The sequence below is a fragment of the Musca domestica genome, unplaced genomic scaffold (genome assembly GCF_030504385.1).
Source record: "Musca domestica strain aabys unplaced genomic scaffold, Musca_domestica.polishedcontigs.V.1.1 49, whole genome shotgun sequence".
NCBI lineage: Eukaryota > Metazoa > Arthropoda > Insecta > Diptera > Muscidae > Musca > Musca domestica.
Genome location: NW_026712344.1, coordinates 3,838,752 through 3,858,457, shown reverse-complemented (window position 1 = coordinate 3,858,457; position 19,706 = coordinate 3,838,752). Strand labels below are relative to the sequence as shown.

The 19,706-nt window shown below is 37.2% G+C and overlaps 1 protein-coding gene across 1 annotated transcript in view; it reads right to left on the bottom strand.

Moving 5' to 3' along the window:
* Window positions 1-19,706, bottom strand: part of LOC101888435 (protein timeless homolog) — a 697,464-nt gene that overhangs the window by 588,845 nt on the left and 88,913 nt on the right. The window contains exon 7 of the mRNA XM_059128021.1: window positions 9,924-10,087. Within this exon, the coding sequence (XP_058984004.1) occupies window positions 9,924-10,087 (164 nt within the window). The remainder of the gene's footprint in view (window positions 1-9,923; window positions 10,088-19,706) is intronic.

Sequence of the window (19,706 nt, the reverse complement as noted above, 5' to 3'; positions counted from 1 at the left end):
CTATATCGGGACTATACGAAGACGTGGACCTACATGGTCCATTTTCTGTTTTATGCTGCAGTATCCATTACGCACTTCAAATACCAAATTTGAAACGATTCTGGTAAATAATGTCGCTAAAATCATCAAAATACCGAATATCGGGGGGTACCGTTATATGGGGGCTATACGAAGACGTGGACCTACATGGCTCATTTTTTGACTTAGAATGTAGTATCCATTACGAACTTCAAATACCAAATTTGAAACAATTCCGGTGAATAATGTCGCTAAAATCATCAAAATACCGAATATCGGGAGGTACCGTTATATGGGGGCTATACGAAGACATGGACCTGCACAGACAATTTTCTGTCTTAGGGTGTAGTATTCATTACGAACTTCAAACACCAAACTTGAAACATTTCCGGTGAATAATGTCACTTAAATCACCAAAACACCGAAAATATGGAGGTACCATTATATGGGGACTATACCAAAACTTGGACCCACATGGAGTATTTTCAATACCAAAAGTCCTGAAGACATAATATATATTTGAGTAAAATTTTATCAACCTACTTTACCATCGATAAATCGACATAGAATTTTATGCCGATAAAGAATATAGATACTTTGTGGGATCTAAAATGCATATTTCGAGGTGTTACAAACAGAATGACAAACTTAATATACCCTCCATACTATGGTGGAGGGTATAAAAATGCCTAACAGGAACTGTGGGAACGAATTATAAATTATAAGCGGACGTAGCGGGCACTTGCGAGTACAAGCATAATATGAAGGGAATCCAACATATACTTACATTTACAAAGGACCATAAAATTAGAAATTATTGTAGGAATTTACAATCCTTTTGAAGTTTTGTTTTTTCTGACCTAATACCAGCAACCTCACTTCGGTCGAAAGATTTTCTCCCCCACAGAAATTGCTATAATCAGGTTGTACCCAATTTCACGTTTATTTTAACACATCAAGCCTTTTCCCATGAAGTCCGTCGAATTTGGTAAATTAAAATATGTATAAATTAAAATAATAATTTTAACTGGGTAACGTCTCTGTGCCAATAAATATATGTGAATAGATTCGCACACACACACATGTACACCTACACCTGTATGTTTGTTGCAATGCATTTAGCAAATGTTTGTCGTAAATGCAATTGATGATGCCATGCACAAATTCAATACAATTGCATTTGATTTTTCTACTATTTAGTATTCATATGATGAACTGTTTGATAGTGTGGCCAGGCACACACACACACACATGTGTATATATAAGTATTTATGGGTGTGTGAGAGTTGATGTGCTCTTACACATATATGTATATGTTTCAAATTGATTGTCACACAAACAAGCAATGATTATGTGACAGTCGACATACCCAATATAACTTCACAGCTACCCCTTACCCTGACTCCCCCTAAAAATCCCATTCGTTTTTATTTCCATAGTAAATTCTATAAATGAATGTAATAAATTCAATATACACTTTTGTAAATGTAATTTAATCAACACTCACTCTGTGACTGGATGACAGTGACCGACCAACTAAATTGAAGTGTAATTTGCAGTGCAATAATTGTTTGCCATTTGATTTTGTAGTTTGTGAGTGTGTGTGTTCCATTTTTTTAGCTTTTTTTTTTTTTTTGATTATTCACATAATGATCACTTGTTGTTATGTAATTGCCTTTCACAGCCAGATAGGGAGAGAGAGAGGGAGAGGAAAATCGACCGACACAAAATGTATTAAATTGACAGTTTATTGATGTGTGATTTTAATTGGAAATGTAATGTCAAAGTTTCCTAAATATCCAGGTGGAAATAAGCAGACAATGCTGCCATGAAAACCACATTGATGTCCATGCTCTGACAAAATTGGATAATTTGTTTATTGAACATAAATTTTCTAGTCTGATAAGCAGTTGTTGGTTGGTTGGTTCCGCAATCAATTGCCTTTCAAAGTGTCACAGATAAGAGGAACGTTTTAATTTGAAATGCACAATAATCATATGTTTTATTTTTATTCGGCGCCTGAAAGTATGCAGCGCGCAACTGTTTTGTATTCATTTGTACAACGTATTTGACTTTTGGGTTACGTTTGTATTTGTTCTCGAAAAATGTTACGTTTGAAATGGTAATTGGATAATTCCTGTTGGACAGGGGACCCTGTTGGGTACAGAAAAGGGGCAGTCCTAAGGGCTACGCCAGCTCGAAAAAAGAATAGCCGAATAGCTCACTTAAATACCAATGTGTTACAATTTATCAGACTAAAATTAATTGAAAACTAGAGAAGAAACATCGATAAGCTATGAAGCAAATGTAAACTGCTATCCTCCCTAATCCAACCAATTCAACCTGCAGGACACATCAATATTATGTCACACGGATAATTGATCAGAAATACAAACAACCCATCTGCTGCTATTCAAGTGCTTGTTATCTCCTGCTTTTGAAGAAAACTAATTGAAAATGACAACAACCATTACAATGATAAATCACATCAATAACGGATTGGAAGAAAAACCCATTGCTTTGCTTTTGAGCGATTCTTGTGTGCTTTGTTGTCTTTGAAGAAGAAGAAGCAAGCAACTAAAATCAATATTTGCATTACAATTAAATTAGTTGGCAAATATGTTTTTGTTACTAAAAAAGAGTTTCAAAGAATTTTTCTCAAAAAAATTTAACTTTGCTGACACATTTTTTTATGATTTTGGCATTAGGGATTACGATTTACAATACGATAAAAATTTTTTTCGAATAAGAGTGTTAAGGGGTTTCTCATAAAAGAAAAGGGTCTTCTCGTATCGAAAAAGACAAGAGCGTCTTCTCGTATGAAAGAAGATCAAAGGGTCTTCTCGTATCGCAGAAGAGCAGAGAGTATTCTCTTATCGAAGAAGACCAGGAGGTACTCTCGTATCGAAGAAGACCAGAGGGTCCTCTTGTTTCGAAGAACGCCAGAGGGCATTCTTCTATCGGAGAGAATCAGACGATGTTCTTCAATCGAAGAGGACCAGAGGATCTCCTCGTAACGAGGAAGACCAAAGGATCTCCTCGCATCGAAAAAGACAAGAGCCTCTTCTCGTATCGAAGAAGACAGGAGGAACTTCTTGTATCGATGAAGACTAGAAGATATTCTCGACGAAGAAAACTAGATAGACATAAATACGGAGAAGACCGGAGGGTATTCTCGTATCGAAGAATACCAGAGGATCTCCCCGTATCGAAGAAGACCAGAGGGTGTTCTTCGATCGAAGAGGATCAGAGTTAGTTCTTCTATCGAAGAAGACCAGTATGTCTTCCTGCATAGAAGAAGATCCGAGGGTCTTCTTGTATAGAAAAAGATGAGAGAGCCTTCTTGTATCGACGAAGACAACAGGGTCTTCTTGTACCGAAAAACACCAGAGGGTATTCTTGTATGGAACAAGACCAGAGCGCCTTTTTTTTCGAAGAATACAAGAGGGTGTTCTTCTATCGAAGAAGACCGGAGCGCCTTCTCGTATATAAGAAGACAAGGGGGTATTCTCGTATCGAAGAAGACCGAGGGTATTCTCGTATCGAAGAAGACCATAGGGTCTTCTCGTAACGAAGAAGACCAGAGAGTCTCCGTATATCGCTGAAGACTAGTGGGTCTTCTCGTATCGCTGAAGACTAGAGGGTATTCTCGTATCGAGGAAGATCAGAAGATACTCTCGTATCGCTAAAGACTAGAGGTTATTCTCGTATCGAAGAGGACCAGGGTTATTTTTTTTACCGAAGAAGGCCAGAGGGTATTTTTTTATCGAAGAAGGCCAGAGGGTCTTCTCGTATCGAAGAAGACCGGGGGGTCTTCTTGTATCGCTGTAGCATTGAAAGTCTTTTCGTATCGCTGAAGACTAGAAGATATTCTCGAAGAAGAAAACTAGATAGACATAACGACCCTCTAATCTTCTTCTAGACGAGAAGGCCCTCTGGTACGAGAAGACCCTCTGGCCTCCTTCTAAAGGATCCATGTCGTTTTTGATATGTGAAGACCCTCAGGTCTTCTTCGAAATGAATTCCGTTGATATTCTTCTATACAAGAGAATCCACTATGGTCTTCTTCTATACGAAAATATCCCCTGGCCTTCTCTATAAACGAGAAGCCCACCTGGGTTTCTTCTATGCAAGAAGATGTCCCACATGGCATTCCTACTTTCCGAATCCGGCCAAAAAGCACCAGAGAGACAATATGACTAAAGAAATGAATTCTCATTATCTAAGGATGATTGTCACTACGATGATGGTGATGATGATGACGATGAAGGTAAATAATCCAGCTGTAAATTGGGAGTCTGTAAAACAAAAAATCTCATAATAAAATAATTTTATGCTAGAGCACGTCATAACATTATTAAGACTAATAAAAAAGAGAGCAGAATTCCCCTTCATAGAGGCAAGTAACTTCGATGCGAGTTTGTGGGTGGGAATGTCAACCCAATTGATCCCTGTTTTTTTTTTTTTTTTTTTTCATTATAAAAATCAAATATGCCAGACGTTTTTGGTGTGAGAAGGAAGATGCCAGTCATTCGAGCTGGCTTCGAAGGACCTCCCTTTCTCTACCATTGAAGAATTACACTTTTAAATTGAACATTATTAGTCTACAATACGGGCAAGGCAATACCAACAGGACAATAAACTATTCATCAGAGTTCAAAACACTCCAGACATTGACATCGTCCATGGTTGAGTGACTTAAGAAAAAACAGAGAGGGACACAAGGGAAGAGTGATGAGGATGTATTTGCTCCGATGAAAGTGTAGGACCAATATTTAAACAATCGGCAGGCACGTTCGATGTTTGAGACTCTGTAGAGGAGTTCAGATTACCATCAACAGTTCTTGACCACCTTAAGCCCTCCCACTCTCATCTCATCACCATTCATCAAAAACTGTAAATAATCCTATTATAAAAGAAAGTGGACGATACTAAAAGTCAAATACACTCATTTACTTCAGCTTCGATGGTGTTATGCCATCCTCTACCTCAAAAATTATCACCATTGTCATCGAGTTAGTATGCATGTATGTAAGTGCAGAATGTATAGGTATTTATGTATGTATTGGATGCTATGCATACCATTGCAATAATTTGTCCTTCTATCTATGACTGGATTTTAGCAAAGTAATTTGAAAATAAAAAAAGTATCAAAACCTCAAACCATTTAAGGAAAATGTCTGTAGTTGTTTTTTTTTTCGCCTCCCTCTTTTGCTATACTGTTTCCTTCTCTGCCAACTCGGAGGAAGCATAGAGGACTTCACTTCTTCGGACATTGTCCTATAGTATGCCAGTGTGCATGACTAGATAGCCTTGCATGTCGGTCCTAGCAAATATGTGATGGTATTTCTCTACTTCATCTCCATGCAATAGAGTCTCTTTTGATTTTTGCTAGTGTTAAAAACATGCATGTTCATGTTCATTTTGTGCTATATCATATTCTATGAAAAATTGACTCCTACATAGGATGCAACATGTTAGGAGTGATGGAAAATTTGGATGCCCGGGTAAAAATTTTTTGATTGTAGGAAGAAGGTCCTTAGAGACTATTGACTTTTTGTTCAGAGGAAAAAAGACCCTAGGGACTGTTGATTTTTTTCTATAGAAAAAAAGTCCCTGGGGACTGTTGATTTTTTTCTACAGAAAAAAAGTCCCTAGGGACTGTTGATTTTCTTCTATAGAAAAAAAAGTCCCTAGGGACTGTTGATTTTTTTCTATAGAAAAAAAAGTCCCTTGGGACTGGTGATTTTTTTCTATAGGAAAAAAGTCCCTAGGGCCAGTTGATTTTTTTCTATAGGAAAAAAGTCCCTAGGGCCAGGTGATTTTTTTCTATAGGAAAAAAGTCCCTAGGGCCAGGTGATTTTTTTCTATAGGAAAAAAGTCCCTAGGGCCAGGTGATTTTTTTCTATAGGAAAAAAGTCCCTAGGGCCAGGTGATTTTTTTCTATAGGAAAAAAGTCCCTAGGGCCAGGTGATTTTTTTCTATAGGAAAAAAGTCCCTAGGGATAGGTGATTTTTTTCTATAGGAAAAAAGTCCCTAGGGCCAGGTGATTTTTTTCTATAGGAAAAAAGTCCCTAGGACCAGGTGATTTTTTTCTATAGGAAAAAAGTCCCTAGGACCAGGTGATTTTTTTCTATAGGAAAAAAGTCCCTAGGACCAGGTGATTTTTTTCTATAGGAAAAAAGTCCCTAGGACCAGGTGATTTTTTTCTATAGGAAAAAAGTCCCTAGGACCAGGTGATTTTTTTCTATAGGAAAAAAGTCCCTAGGACCAGGTGATTTTTTTCTATAGGAAAAAGTCCCTAGGGCCAGGTGATTTTTTTCTATAGGAAAAAGGTCCCTAGGGCCAGTTGATTTTTTTCTATAGGAAAAAAGTCCCTAGGGCCAGGTGATTTTTTTTCTATAGGAAAAAAGTCCCTAGGGCCAGGTGATTTTTTTTCTATAGGAAAAAAGTCCCTAGGGCCAGGTGATTTTTTTCTATAGAAAAAAAGTCCCTAGGAACTGATGATTTTTTTCTATAGAAAAAAAGTCCCTAGGAACTGATGATTTTTTTCTATAGAAAAAAAGTCCCTAGGAACTGATGATTTTTTTCTATAGAAAAAAAGTCCCTAGGGACTGATGATTTTTTTCTATAGAAAAAAAGTCCCTAGGGACTGATGATTTTTTTCTATAGAAAAAAAGTCCCTAGGGACTGATGATTTTTTTCTATAGAAAAAAAGTCCCTAGGGCCAGGTGATTTTTTTTCTATAGGAAAAAAGTCCCTAGGGCCAGGTGATTTTTTTTCTATAGGAAAAAAGTCCCTAGGGCCAGGTGATTTTTTTCTATAGGAAAAAAGTCCCTAGGGCCAGGTGATTTTTTTCTATAGGAAAAAAGTCCCTAGGGCCAGGTGATTTTTTTTCTATAGAAAAAAAGTCCCTAGGGACTGATGATTTTTTTCTATAGAAAAAAAGTCCCTAGGAACTGATGATTTTTTTCTATAGAAAAAAAGTCCCTAGGAACTGATGATTTTTTTCTATAGAAAAAAAGTCCCTAGGAACTGATGATTTTTTTCTATAGAAAAAAAGTCCCTAGGAACTGATGATTTTTTTCTATAGAAAAAAAGTCCCTAGGGACTGATGATTTTTTTCTATAGAAAAAAAGTCCCTAGGGACTGATGATTTTTTTCTATAGAAAAAAAGTCCCTAGGGACTGATGATTTTTTTCTATAGAAAAAAAGTCCCTAGGGACTGATGATTTTTTTCTATAGAAAAAAAGTCCCTAGGGACTGATGATTTTTTTCTATAGAAAAAAAGTCCCTAGGGACTGATGATTTTTTTCTATAGAAAAAAAGTCCCTAGGGACTGATGATTTTTTTCTATAGAAAAAAAGTCCCTAGGAACTGATGATTTTTTTCTATAGAAAAAAAGTCCCTAGGAACTGATGATTTTTTTCTATAGAAAAAAAGTCCCTAGGAACTGATGATTTTTTTCTATAGAAAAAAAAGTCCCTAGGGACTGATGATTTTTTTCTATAGAAAAAAAGTCCCTAGGAACTGATGATTTTTTTCTATAGAAAAAAAGTCCCTAGGAACTGATGATTTTTTTCTATAGAAAAAAAGTCCCTGGGAACTGATGATTTTTTTCTATAGAAAAAAAGTCCCTAGGGACTGATGATTTTTTTCTATAGACAAAAAGTCCCTAGGGACTGATGATTGTTTTCTATAGAAAAAAAGTCCCTAGGGACTGATGATTTTTTTCTATAGAAAAAAAGTCCCTAGGGACTGATGATTTTTTTCTATAGAAAAAAAGTCCCTAGGGACTGATGATTTTTTTCTATAGAAAAAAAGTCCCTAGGGACTGATGATTTTTTTCTATAGAAAAAAAGTCCCTAGGGCCAGGTGATTTTTTTCTATAGGAAAAAAGTCCCTAATGCCAGGTGATTTTTTTCTATAGGAAAAAAGTCCCTAGGGCCAGGTGATTTTTTTCTATAGGAAAAAAGTCCCTAGGACCAGGTGATTTTTTTCTATAGGAAAAAAGTCCCTAGGACCAGGTGATTTTTTTCTATAGGAAAAAAGTCCCTAGGACCAGGTGATTTTTTCTATAGGAAAAAAGTCCCTAGGACCAGGTGATTTTTTTCTATAGGAAAAAGTCCCTAGGGCCAGGTGATTTTTTTCTATAGGAAAAAGGTCCCTAGGGCCAGTTGATTTTTTTCTATAGGAAAAAAGTCCCTAGGGCCAGGTGATTTTTTTTCTATAGGAAAAAAGTCCCTAGGGCCAGGTGATTTTTTTTCTATAGGAAAAAAGTCCCTAGGGCCAGGTAATTTTTTTCTATAGGAAAAAAGTCCCTAGGGCCAGGTGATTTTTTTCTATAGAAAAAAAGTCCCTAGGGACTGATGATTTTTTTCTATAGAAAAAAAGTCCCTAGGAACTGATGATTTTTTTCTATAGAAAAAAAGTCCCTAGGAACTGATGATTTTTTTCTATAGAAAAAAAGTCCCTAGGAACTGATGATTTTTTTCTATAGAAAAAAAGTCCCTAGGGACTGATGATTTTTTTCTATAGAAAAAAAGTCCCTAGGGACTGATGATTTTTTTCTATAGAAAAAAAGTCCTTAGGAACTCTTGATTTTTTTCTATAGAAAAAAAGTCCCTAGGAACTCTTGATTTTTTTCTATAGAAAAAAAGTCCCTAGGGACTGTTGATTTTTTTCTATAGAAAAAAAGTCCCTAGGGACTGTTGATTTTTTTTCTATAGGAAAAAAAGTCCCTAGGGACTGTTGATTTTTTTTCTATAGGAAAAAAAGTCCCTAGGGACTGTTGATTTTTTTCTATAGAAAAAAGTCCCTAGGGACTGTTGATTTTTTTGTATAGAAAAAAAAGTCCCTAGGGACTGTTGATTTTTTTCTATAGAAAAAAAAGTCCCTAGGGACTGTTGATTTTTTTCTATAGAAAAAAGTCCCTAGGTACTGTTGATTTTTTTGTATAGAAAAAAAAGTCCCTAGGGACTGTTGATTTTTTTCTATAGAAAAAAAAGTCCCTAGGGACAGTTGATTTTTTTCTATAGAAAAAAAGTCCCTAGGGACTGTTGATTTTTTTCTATAGAAAAAAAAGTCCCTAGGGACTGTTGATTTTTTTCTATAGAAAAAAAAGTCCCTAGGGACTGTTGATTTTTTTCTATAGAAAAAAAAGTCCCTAGGGACTGTTGATTTTTTTCTACAAAAAAAAAAAAGTCCCTAGGGACTGTTGATTTTTTTCTATAGAAAAAAAGTCCCTAGGGACTGTTGATTTTTTTCCATAGAAAAAAGTCCCTAGGGACTGTTGATTTTTTCTTTAGAAAAAATGTCCCTAGTGACTGTTGATTTTTTCTATAGGAATAAGTCCCTAGGGACTAGTGATTTTTTTCTATAGGAATAAGTCCCTAGGGACTGATGATTTTTTCTATAGGAAAAAAGTCCCTAGGGAGCTGCGATTTTTTTTTTTATAGAAGAACAATCCCTAGGGACTTTTGTCTTTTTTTCTATAGGAGAACTGTCCCTGGGGACTATTGATTTTTTTATAGAAGAACATTCCCTAAGGACTGCTGATTTTTTTTTTTCTCTATACAAATATGGTCCTTATACTCTGCTGATTTTTTGCTCTATAGAAAAACTCCTGAGCCTCTTCTTAATAAAAAAAAAACCTAGTCCCAAGGAAATTAAGATCATTAAATTAAAATACGGGTACTGAATTTTTTGTGCTTTGTTTCTTTCTAAAGTTCCCTAGATATATTTTTCCCAAAAACTGGTCATCTTTTAAATAGGGTAACATACTTCCATCTTTCCAAATAACTTACCACCTTTCTATTTATACTTCTTACACATCTACATTATGACACTATACACATACACATTTAGATATAGATACACATATATATTTACTTAATAATACTTACTTGGTACTGTGCGTCTCATTGTAGTTCATTAACAAATGCAATATCGTCTCCCGATACTCCAGGACATAGCAGACATTGTTCAATAACATATCGAACAGGGCAGCGGCATTGTCATCTTTGAGTTTCTGCAGTGCCAGCATGCTGTGGAGCAATTCACGGAATGTCTTTAATTAAGGACACATGCAAAGAAAACAGAACAAAAGATGAAAAGAGGAAGAAGAACAAAAAAACGAAAAAAAGAAGGGGATTAAAACTCAGACGACAGCATAGAAAAGGAATGAAAGCTACAACTACATAATACGACCAAAAAAAAAAACCAACAACATCAGCATATGTATGTAGTTTGTCTGAAACAAATGATGGAAAAATGTAAAAAAGCTGGCAGACCAAATGAATGAATGCCAGCGTGGAAGGCAGCAGGCAGGCAGAGGCAATGGCTATAATGAAAAGTTGATAATACTCAAAAGCATCAACATTCACATATCATCATGCCCAACAAACAACAACAAGAAAAAAATAACGGAAGAAAAAGCTCGCCAAGAATTGGTGGCCAAGTATGGGGTCGATAATAGCCGTCCAGTCATTCATTGCAAAGTCAAATCTATAAAAGCCGAACGAACACAGAGTGGTTGCTTCTTGGTCCTTTCAAAACGTTGATGTCCAATTTGTGAAAGGACAAACGATATAAGCGGTATGCCATGAAAGGCAAAGAAAATGAAGAAGAAATGCAAACGATTACAAAAGAAACAACAAACCATTCACGAGAAGACGACGACGACGGTGAAATCAATTGAACTTGGATTGGGAAAAACAAAAACAGAACCGTATACATGTGTATGCATGCATGTAAGGGCAAAGAATTTAAAAAAATTCGAATCAATTTTAAGGTTTCTTTCTTGGATGTATGGTATTGAAATTGAAATATATTGGTCCATGTTTAGGTATAGCCCCCAAATAATGATACCTCCTAATTTTCGGTATTTCGAAGGTTTCAGTTTTTTTTATACCCTCAGCCATATGGCTACAGAGGGTATATATCATTTGATACGGTCAAAATGTGCCTAGTCGAAATAACCGTTTTAAACCCTAAGTCTCTTTGGACCAAATCCGTTTCAGAACATTTGGAGTCGATCTAGCGATGTCCGTCCATCCGTCCGTCTGTCTGGCTGGCTGGTGCGCACGATAACTCTCTTAGGGAGTATCCGATTTGGTCCAAACTTGGTACATCGTAATATTTTTGTCAAACTAAGATCGATTTCGGAGATGGGCAATATCGGTCCACTCCTTCTGGTACCTCCCCCACAAATGGTCGAAATTTAAAAAAAAATATTTTTTTTTTGCACAGAAAGAGAAACTATAATCCGATTTGGTCCAACTTTGCAAATCCTAATATTTGCGTCAGTGCTAGGTCTTGTGCGAAAATGGACAATATTGGTCCACTCCTTCTGGTACCTCCCCCACAAAAGTTCGAAATTTTAAAAAAAATATATTTTTTGCACAGAAAGAGAAACGATAAACGTCAGGTGTAAAAATGGATAATATCGGTCCACTCCATCAAGTACCTCCTCCACAAAGGGTAAAAATTTTGAATAATTATAAGTCTTATAAAATTTGATACAAGAAGCCGATTGTCTTAAAATTTCACCCATTACAATATTTTCATAAACCCAAGATCTGATGTTAAGATAGAACATATCGGCAACTCCTTCTGGTACCTCCCCCACAAAAGTTCGAAATTTAAAAAAAAAAAAAGTTTTTTCTGCACGGAAAGAGAAGCGATAATTCGGGTTAGCTCCAACTTTGCAAATCCTAATGTTTCTATCAGTGCTACGTCAGGTGCACAAATGGATAATATCGGTCCACTCCATCAAGTACATCCCCCACAAAGGGTAAACATTTTGAATAAATTTAAGTCTTATAAAATGTGATGTAAGTATCCGATTGTAATCAAATTTCACACATCCCAATATTTATACAAACCCAAGCTCTGGTGTTAAGATGGAATATATTGGTCCACCCCTTCTGGTACCTCCCCCACAAAAGGTCGAAATTTTGAATATCCATTAAGCTCATAAAACGCGAAATTAACATCGTATTCCATTTAGACTTGGATTTGTTTTAAAAAAACGGTAGAGATCGGACCATTCCTCCTGCTACCTCCCCCACAAAGGGTCAATGTTTTAAAAACCCAAATCGTTTATAAAATCCGAAAAAAGCTTCAAGTTCTCTTTATATTTCACACATCCCATTATTTCCACCAACAGAAGATCCGTTGCGAATATGGGATATATCGGTCCACTCCATCTGGTAGTCCCCCACAAAGGCTCAAAATTTTGAATACCCATTAAGCTCATAAATAGCGAAATTGACATCCGATTCTATTCAAGACTTGGTACATCCCAAAATTTCCATTAACACAACACAGTCCAAACCTAGCACGTCGCAATTTTTATATCATATTATCATATATATTTTTATTTAGGTCCGAAACGAAATCGCCAATATTGGCCAATTCCTTCGGGGACAACTGCATAAGGGGTTAAACCTTTGAATAATTATAACAGAAGTCAAAATATTTTTAAATAATAATGGCTTTAAATCACAATCACTTCCAATATCAATCTTTATATATAAATAAGTAGCGAAGAAGAAGAATCTACGTCCAGACGAAACGGCTGATGCTAAAAGTGTGATAAAACTGAGTTTTTGGAAATTCGTACTAAAAGGGTAAGATAAGTAGCACAATGTACCAAAAACATGTAATTATTGTATTGGACAAAATGAAACAAACTTGGAATGAGAGTCAGTGATAGCATGCAAGGTAGATGCACCAAAAGGTTTTTTGGAAATTCGAAGTTTAATATTACGAAAATTTCCAAAGTGGTACTTAACATCTAAAGTGGCACCATTTGGTAGCATGTGAGTGGATAGAGCTAAAAATTTGAAATTTGGTATGCCAACACTGTGCGACAAAGTTAAATTTTTACAATAATAACGGGGAAGATTCATCAGATTATTAAGTAAAAGTAATAAAAAGTTTACAACGAAAAGTAGAGTTAATATGTCGGCACTTCTTCTTCCATACAATTAGAAATTTTCGGGTTAAGGTGCCTCTCAATCGGTGCGTTTTCGGCAAAGTTGCAAAATAAAATTAATATTTTGGCCGAAAAGTGTAACCTTCGAGCGAGTCAACAAAGGCCCCTTTGGTCCGTTTTCAAAACATGGTTAAAAACTCCACACAATTACTTATCATAAAATCCTTCTAGAGGTTCTAATGGACGTCAAGGATCTAAATTTTAATTGAACGCCAGGAATTCATATATATTAAAAACACATTTGAGAGTTCAAGTCGTACATATCATCATTATGGAAGGAGGACGTCGAAGACAAAAATATTCTTCATCAATTTTGTGTATAGGTCACTAAAATGTTCAGAAAAAATAGGAAAATATTTGTTAATTTGTTAAAAAAAATAATGTTCACAAACTTGGACTTTTTTCCTTTACTCTATACCAAACTGAGCACAATTTAGTACTTTTCGAACAATTGTAGTACACATTTCCAGTGATAGCAGTGATATCTATATTTATTTTCATATTTCAGCTCCATTCCTTCATGTAGTACCATTTGTACTTTAAGTACAAATATGAATATCAAATTTCAGAAATCTTTTTATATTTAATTTAAAATCAGGAACATCTGTTTATAAGGGCTGTACCACAAGATAGGCCCACATTGATTTTTTTCAAATTAGTGCTTCTATGTAAAAAGAACTCAAATTCTCAAAATTTGGCGAAATTAAATGGCACACGTGGCCAAAACTTAAAAATAGTACTTTAATGCGGAATTTTCATTAAGAAATACGTATATGCAGGTTGAGATAAAAAAATGCAACAAAGTCAATCGACATAATTTCTTTTTCTAAATTTTATTAAATGAAAGCATAAAATGTCGGGAATGACATCACATTTTAGAATAAGATCAGATTTGCTCGAACTGGTCACCTTTGGCATGAATTATGGCCTTTAAACGGCCAATGAAACCGTCACACGCTGCCCGAATGTTGCTCTGCGGTATTTTGGCCCATTCCTGACGAAGTGCTTGCTTGAGGTGATCGAAACTTTGGTATTTTTTAGTGCCAACCTTGCTTTCCAAAATACTCCAGACACAATAGTCCAACAGATTGGTTGCCGGAAATTTTGGGGGCCATTGTGTCCTGGAAATAAAACGAGGAGCCTTATTTTTAACCATTTTTGGGTGGCGCGTGCTGAATGCAATGGTGCCGAGTCCTGTTGGAATGTCCAAGGACTGCGGCCAAAATCTTTGCGTGCCTAAGAATATTTTCGCGATAATATTCAGCATTTATTCTGAAACCACGGTCGATCAATACGAGCGGAGAGCGAGCATCGGCTGTTACGGCTGCCCACCCCATCGCCAGACCGGCGCTTGAGTTCTGTTGGCCAAAAGAAGATGCACATTTTCAGCTGACCTCTTTGGCAAGTAAACACGATCGTTTTGTTTGTTTACAAACTGCTGGACAAGAATGTTTTCTCATCGGAGAAAACCAAATTCGACAGTTTACCACTTTCGGCCAAGCAAGCAACTCTTTAGCTCATTTGAGTCTTCTTTCTCTCTGTTGAGGTGTAAGTTCTTGCACTTTTTGGAATGTCAATGGGTTTTCCCCGAGCTCATTTTTTAATATTTGCCGAATGGGATATTGCGATATGTTCAGTTCACAAGCTATTTTTCGGCCACTGCGACGCGGATTTCGATCAAGTCGCTTCTTTACTTTGAACGTCGAGCTACGCTACCAGCATCACGGTAACGAGCGATGGTACGAGACACAAAAGATTTATTCACATTTAAATGCTGAAGTGCTGTAACGATAGCCATTAGTGGTTTTCCAGCCAAATATAAAGAAATCACACTATTACGCTTAAATTCCATCACGAATAACTTATTTCTGGAAAATTCTCACCAAAATGCTTTCGTACGCTTGTAAACAATATAATGAGCAGTCACTGGAATAATTTTAACAGCTATCGGACGAGTGGCTTAGAAATGATAGCAGTCTAATGTTGGTTGCAGTTTTTTCATCTCACGCTGTACATCAGACTTAGGTCAAATACGAAATAGATACTATTGGCCCACTTCTACGAAACCAACCCCTATAAAGGGTAAACAGTAGAAAAAATCATAACTCAAGATTGAGGGTATACCTAATTTTCTATGTGTGACTTGGCCAGACTTTCAAAATGTTTTACGAGACGTTTAAGTTGTCACAAGTTTTGGAAACATCGATTATATCGGCATGTAATAGCTTAGGAATAAAATGAAAGTAAAAACAAGTTAAAATGTATCAGTCGGTATTGCCAACAGATAATTTGGCGATTTATAAGCCACATGGGTATTCAAAATTTAGATATTTTGTGGGGGAGGTACCAGAAGGAGTGGACTGATATATTCCATCTTAACACCAGATCTTGGGCTTATAGAAATATTGGGATGTATGAAATTTTAAGAAGTTTGGATCCTTACATCACATTTTATAAGAGTTATAATTATTCAAAATTTTGACCCTTTGTGGTGGAGGTACTTGATGGAGTGGACCGATATTGTCCATTTTCGCACCTGACCTAGCACTTAAGCAAATATTAAGATTCACAAAGTTCGAGCAAAATCGGATCATACTTTCTCTTTCTGTTCAGAAAATATATTTTTTTTTTGCAAATTTCGACCTTTTGTGGGGGGAGGTACTTGATGGAGTGAACCGATATTGGCCATTTTTGCACCTGACCTTGCGCTGTTGCAAATATTAGGTTTTGCAAAGATGGGGCAAAATCAGATCATCCTTTCTCTTTCTGTGCAGAAAATATATTTTTTTGAAAATTTCGACCTTTTGTGGGGGTGGTACCAGAAGGAGTGGACCGATGTATTCCACCTTCACACCAGACCTTGGGTTAATAAAAATATTGGGATGTGTGAAATTTGAAGACGATCGGACTTTTACTTCACATTTTATAAGAGTTATTATTCAAAATTTTGACACTTTGTGGGTGAGGTACTTGATAGAGTGGACCGGTATTGTCCATTTTCACACTTGACCTAGCACTTAGAAAAATATTAGGATTCGCAAAGTTGGAGCAAAATCGGATCATCATTTCTCTTTCTGTGCAGAAAATATATTTTTGCAAAATTTCGACGTTTTGTGGGGGAGGTACCAGAAGGCGTGGACCGATATTGTCCATCTCCGAACTCGATCTAAGTTTGACAAAAATATTACGTTGTACAAAGTTTGGACCAAATCGGGTACTTCCTTCGAGAGTTATCGTGCGCACCAGCCAGCCAGACAGACGGACGGACATCGCTAGATCGACTCCAAATGTCCTGAAACGGATTTGGTCCAAAGAGACCTAAGGTCTAAAACCGTTATTTCGACCAGGCACGTTTTGACCGTATTAAATGATATATACCCTCTGTAGCCATATGGCTGAGGGTATAATAAGTTCTTCCAGGCAAAACATTGGACCGTTTTTTAACCTTTTTTTAAATTGACCTTTAACCTTTTTTTATATTCAAAGTAAATATTAAAGAAACATTTTGAAATATGAGAACCCATTTTTCATTGCCCAATTTTCAACGTAAAAAGCAACAGCAACATGATATTTAAAATATGCCCGAAGAAATCAGGTCACTTGTTTTGCAAACAAGAATTACAACATTTGACAGAATGATGTTGTTGTTGTTTTTTTTCTGTGCTTCCGATGTTCGTTCATCAGCAAATGAACAATGTCAGTTTTCAGTTTCGATAAAATGTTGCACACATCAGCAAAAGTATTTTCGTTGGCGTTGTTGTTGCTGCGCCATTTTTTTTTTTTTTTTTGCACCGGCTTCAGTCTACAAGTATTTGGAATTGAATTCCAGCAATTGTTGTAATGTAGTGTTTTTTTTTCCTTTTGAAATCTTACGTGCATGTTTGAACATGATTAATTTTTATACAAGCTGATTCTCTTGACGCTACTTGGTGTTTTTTGCTAACTTGCTTGCGTTCTTTGAGAAGTACTTGGAACAACAATTTTTTATATTTATTTTGTTGCTTCGCTTCTACTATTTAAGCTGCATTGCTCCGCTCCGGACGACTTTAATGTTGGCTCCGCGTGTTTGCTGCAGCAACACGTAAAAGCAATGAAGTGTAAAAACATCAGCTTTCTATGTAATGTGCTACCACCTAAAAGGGAACGGGAGTTTAGTTCTATCCCAGCATCCGTTTCCTGATATTCATATACATCCCCTCCCCGCCTTCCCCATGAATTGCCGAAGAATCCGGTCATGACATGATGTTATGTAGCATTCCCTTACATGCAACACGTGACTTTGACTTTTGTTTCGTTTTTTTCGGTTCAGTCTGTACATCCGTTGCAGTTGTTGCCATTTCCACAGCAAGCCACTCACACAGGCACACATAGAATCGTCTACACAACATATGTATGTTGAAATACAGCTGCTTTTCCACGTCGAAAACGAAACAGAAAGTTTGCTACTTCCGTTCACATTTCGCGGGACTAATAAAACAAAACTCTGTCAAAAAATATTGCTGAGCATTTCAAATTACTCTCCCTCGTACGGTGTACTAAGCGCGTATTAAAGTTAAGATGTTCATGGGGAGTAACAAATCAGAAAGCAGTAACTAAAAAAAATATATTCAACGTTGGAAGTTGTTAGGGTACAACATCGATTTTTTTTTTTTTTTTAACACCAGAAAGTCCACCAAAAACGCAGACCGGAAGGTCTAGGAATCAGATGACCAAATAGTCTTCTTCAACGAAGGCCCAAAGATCTTGGCCCCCTCGGATGATCAGAAAGGCTTGTTCAACGAAGGCCCGAAGGTCTTCTTCGTAAAATACTCAAAGGCCTTCTCCATAGAAGACCTGAAAGTCTCCTCTCCAGAAGACCTGAAAATCCAGGTCTAGAAAGGCTTTTCCAATGAAGGTCTAGCAAGTTTTCTCCATAGAGAAAACTTGAAGACCACATAGTCTTCTTCAACGAAGGCCCAAAGATCTTTGACATGAGAAGACCAGACGATTTTCGCCCTCAGATGATCAGAAAGTCTTGTTCAACGAAGGCCCGAAGGTCTACTTCGTAAAATACCCAAAGGCCTTCTCCATGGAAGACCTGAAAGTCTCCTCTCCAGTAGACCTGAAAGTCTCCTCTCCAGTAGACCTGAAATTCTCCTCTCCAGTAGACCTGAAAGTCTGCTCCGTGGAAGACCTGAAAATCCAGGTCTAGAAAGGCTTTTCCAATGAAGGTCTAGCAAGTTTTCTCCATAGAGAAAACTTGAAGACCAGATAGTCTTCTTCAACAAAGGCCAAAAGATCTTGGTCATGAGAAGACCAGACGATTTTCACCCTCAGATGATCAGAAAGTCTTGTTCAACGAAGGCCCGAAGGTCTACTTCGTAAAATGCCCAAAGGCCTTCTCCATGGAAGACCTGAAAGTCTCCTCTCCTTATAGACCTTAAAGTTTGCTCCGTAGAGGACCTAAAAGTCTGCTCCGTAGAAGGCCAGAAGTCCAGGTCGAGGGCTTTTCGAATGATGGTCTAGTAAGTTTTCTCCATAGAGAAAACTTGAAGTGCAGATAGTCTTCTTCAACAAAGGCCCAAAAATCTTGGCCATGAGAAGACGAGAGGGTTTTCCCCCTCAGATGATCAGAAAGTCTTGTTCATCGAAGGGCGAAGGTCTACTTCGTAAAATACCCAAAGGCCTTCTCCTCTCCAGTAGACCTGAAAGTCTGCTCCGTAGAAGACCTAAAAGTCTGCTCCGTAGAAGACCTGAAAATCCAGGTCTAGAAAGGGCTTTCCCAATGAAGGTCTAGCAAGTTTTCTCCATAGACCAGATAGTCTTCTTCAACGAAGGCCTAAAGATCTTGGCCATGAGAAGACCAGACGATGTTCGCCCTCAGATGATCAGAAAGTCTTGTTCAACGAAGGCCCGAAGGTCTACTTCGTAAAATACCCAAAGTCCTTTTCCATGGAAGACCTGAAAGGTCTAGAAAGAGCTTTTCCAATGAAGGGCTGCCAAGTTTTTTCCATAGAGAAAACTTGAAGACCACATAGTCTTCTTCAACGAAGGCCCAAAGATCTTTGACATGAGAAGACCAGACGATTTTCGCCCTCAGATGATCAAAAAGTCTTGTTCAACGAAGGCCCGAAGGTCTACTTCGTAAAATACCCAAAGGCTTTCTCCATGGAAGACCTGAAAATCTCCTCTCCAGTAGACCTGAAAGTCTGCTCCGTAGAAGACCTAAAAGTCTGCTCCGTAGAAGACCAGAAGTCCAGACCTAGAAAGGGCTTTTCCAATGAAGGTCTAGCAAGTCTTCTCCATAGAGAAAACTTGAAGACCAGATAGTCTTATTCAACAAAGACCCAACGGTCTTGGCCATAAGAATACGAGAGGGTTTTCCCCCTCAGATTATCAGAAAGTCTTGTTCAACGAAGGCCCGAAGGTCTACTTCGTAAAATACCCAAAGGCCTTCTCCATGGAAGATCTGTAAGTCACCTCTACAGGAGACCTGAAAGTTTGCTCCGAAGAAGACCTAAAAGTCTGCTCCGTAGAAGGCCAGAAGTCCAGGTCGAGGGCTTTTCCAATGAAGGTCTAGCAAGTTTTCTCCATAGAAAGCCAGAAGCTCTTTTCCATAGATGGCCAGAAGGTCTTATCACAGAAGGCCAGGTCTTCTTCTCAGATGGCCAGAAGGTGTTTTCACAGATGACCAGAAGACCATAGAAGT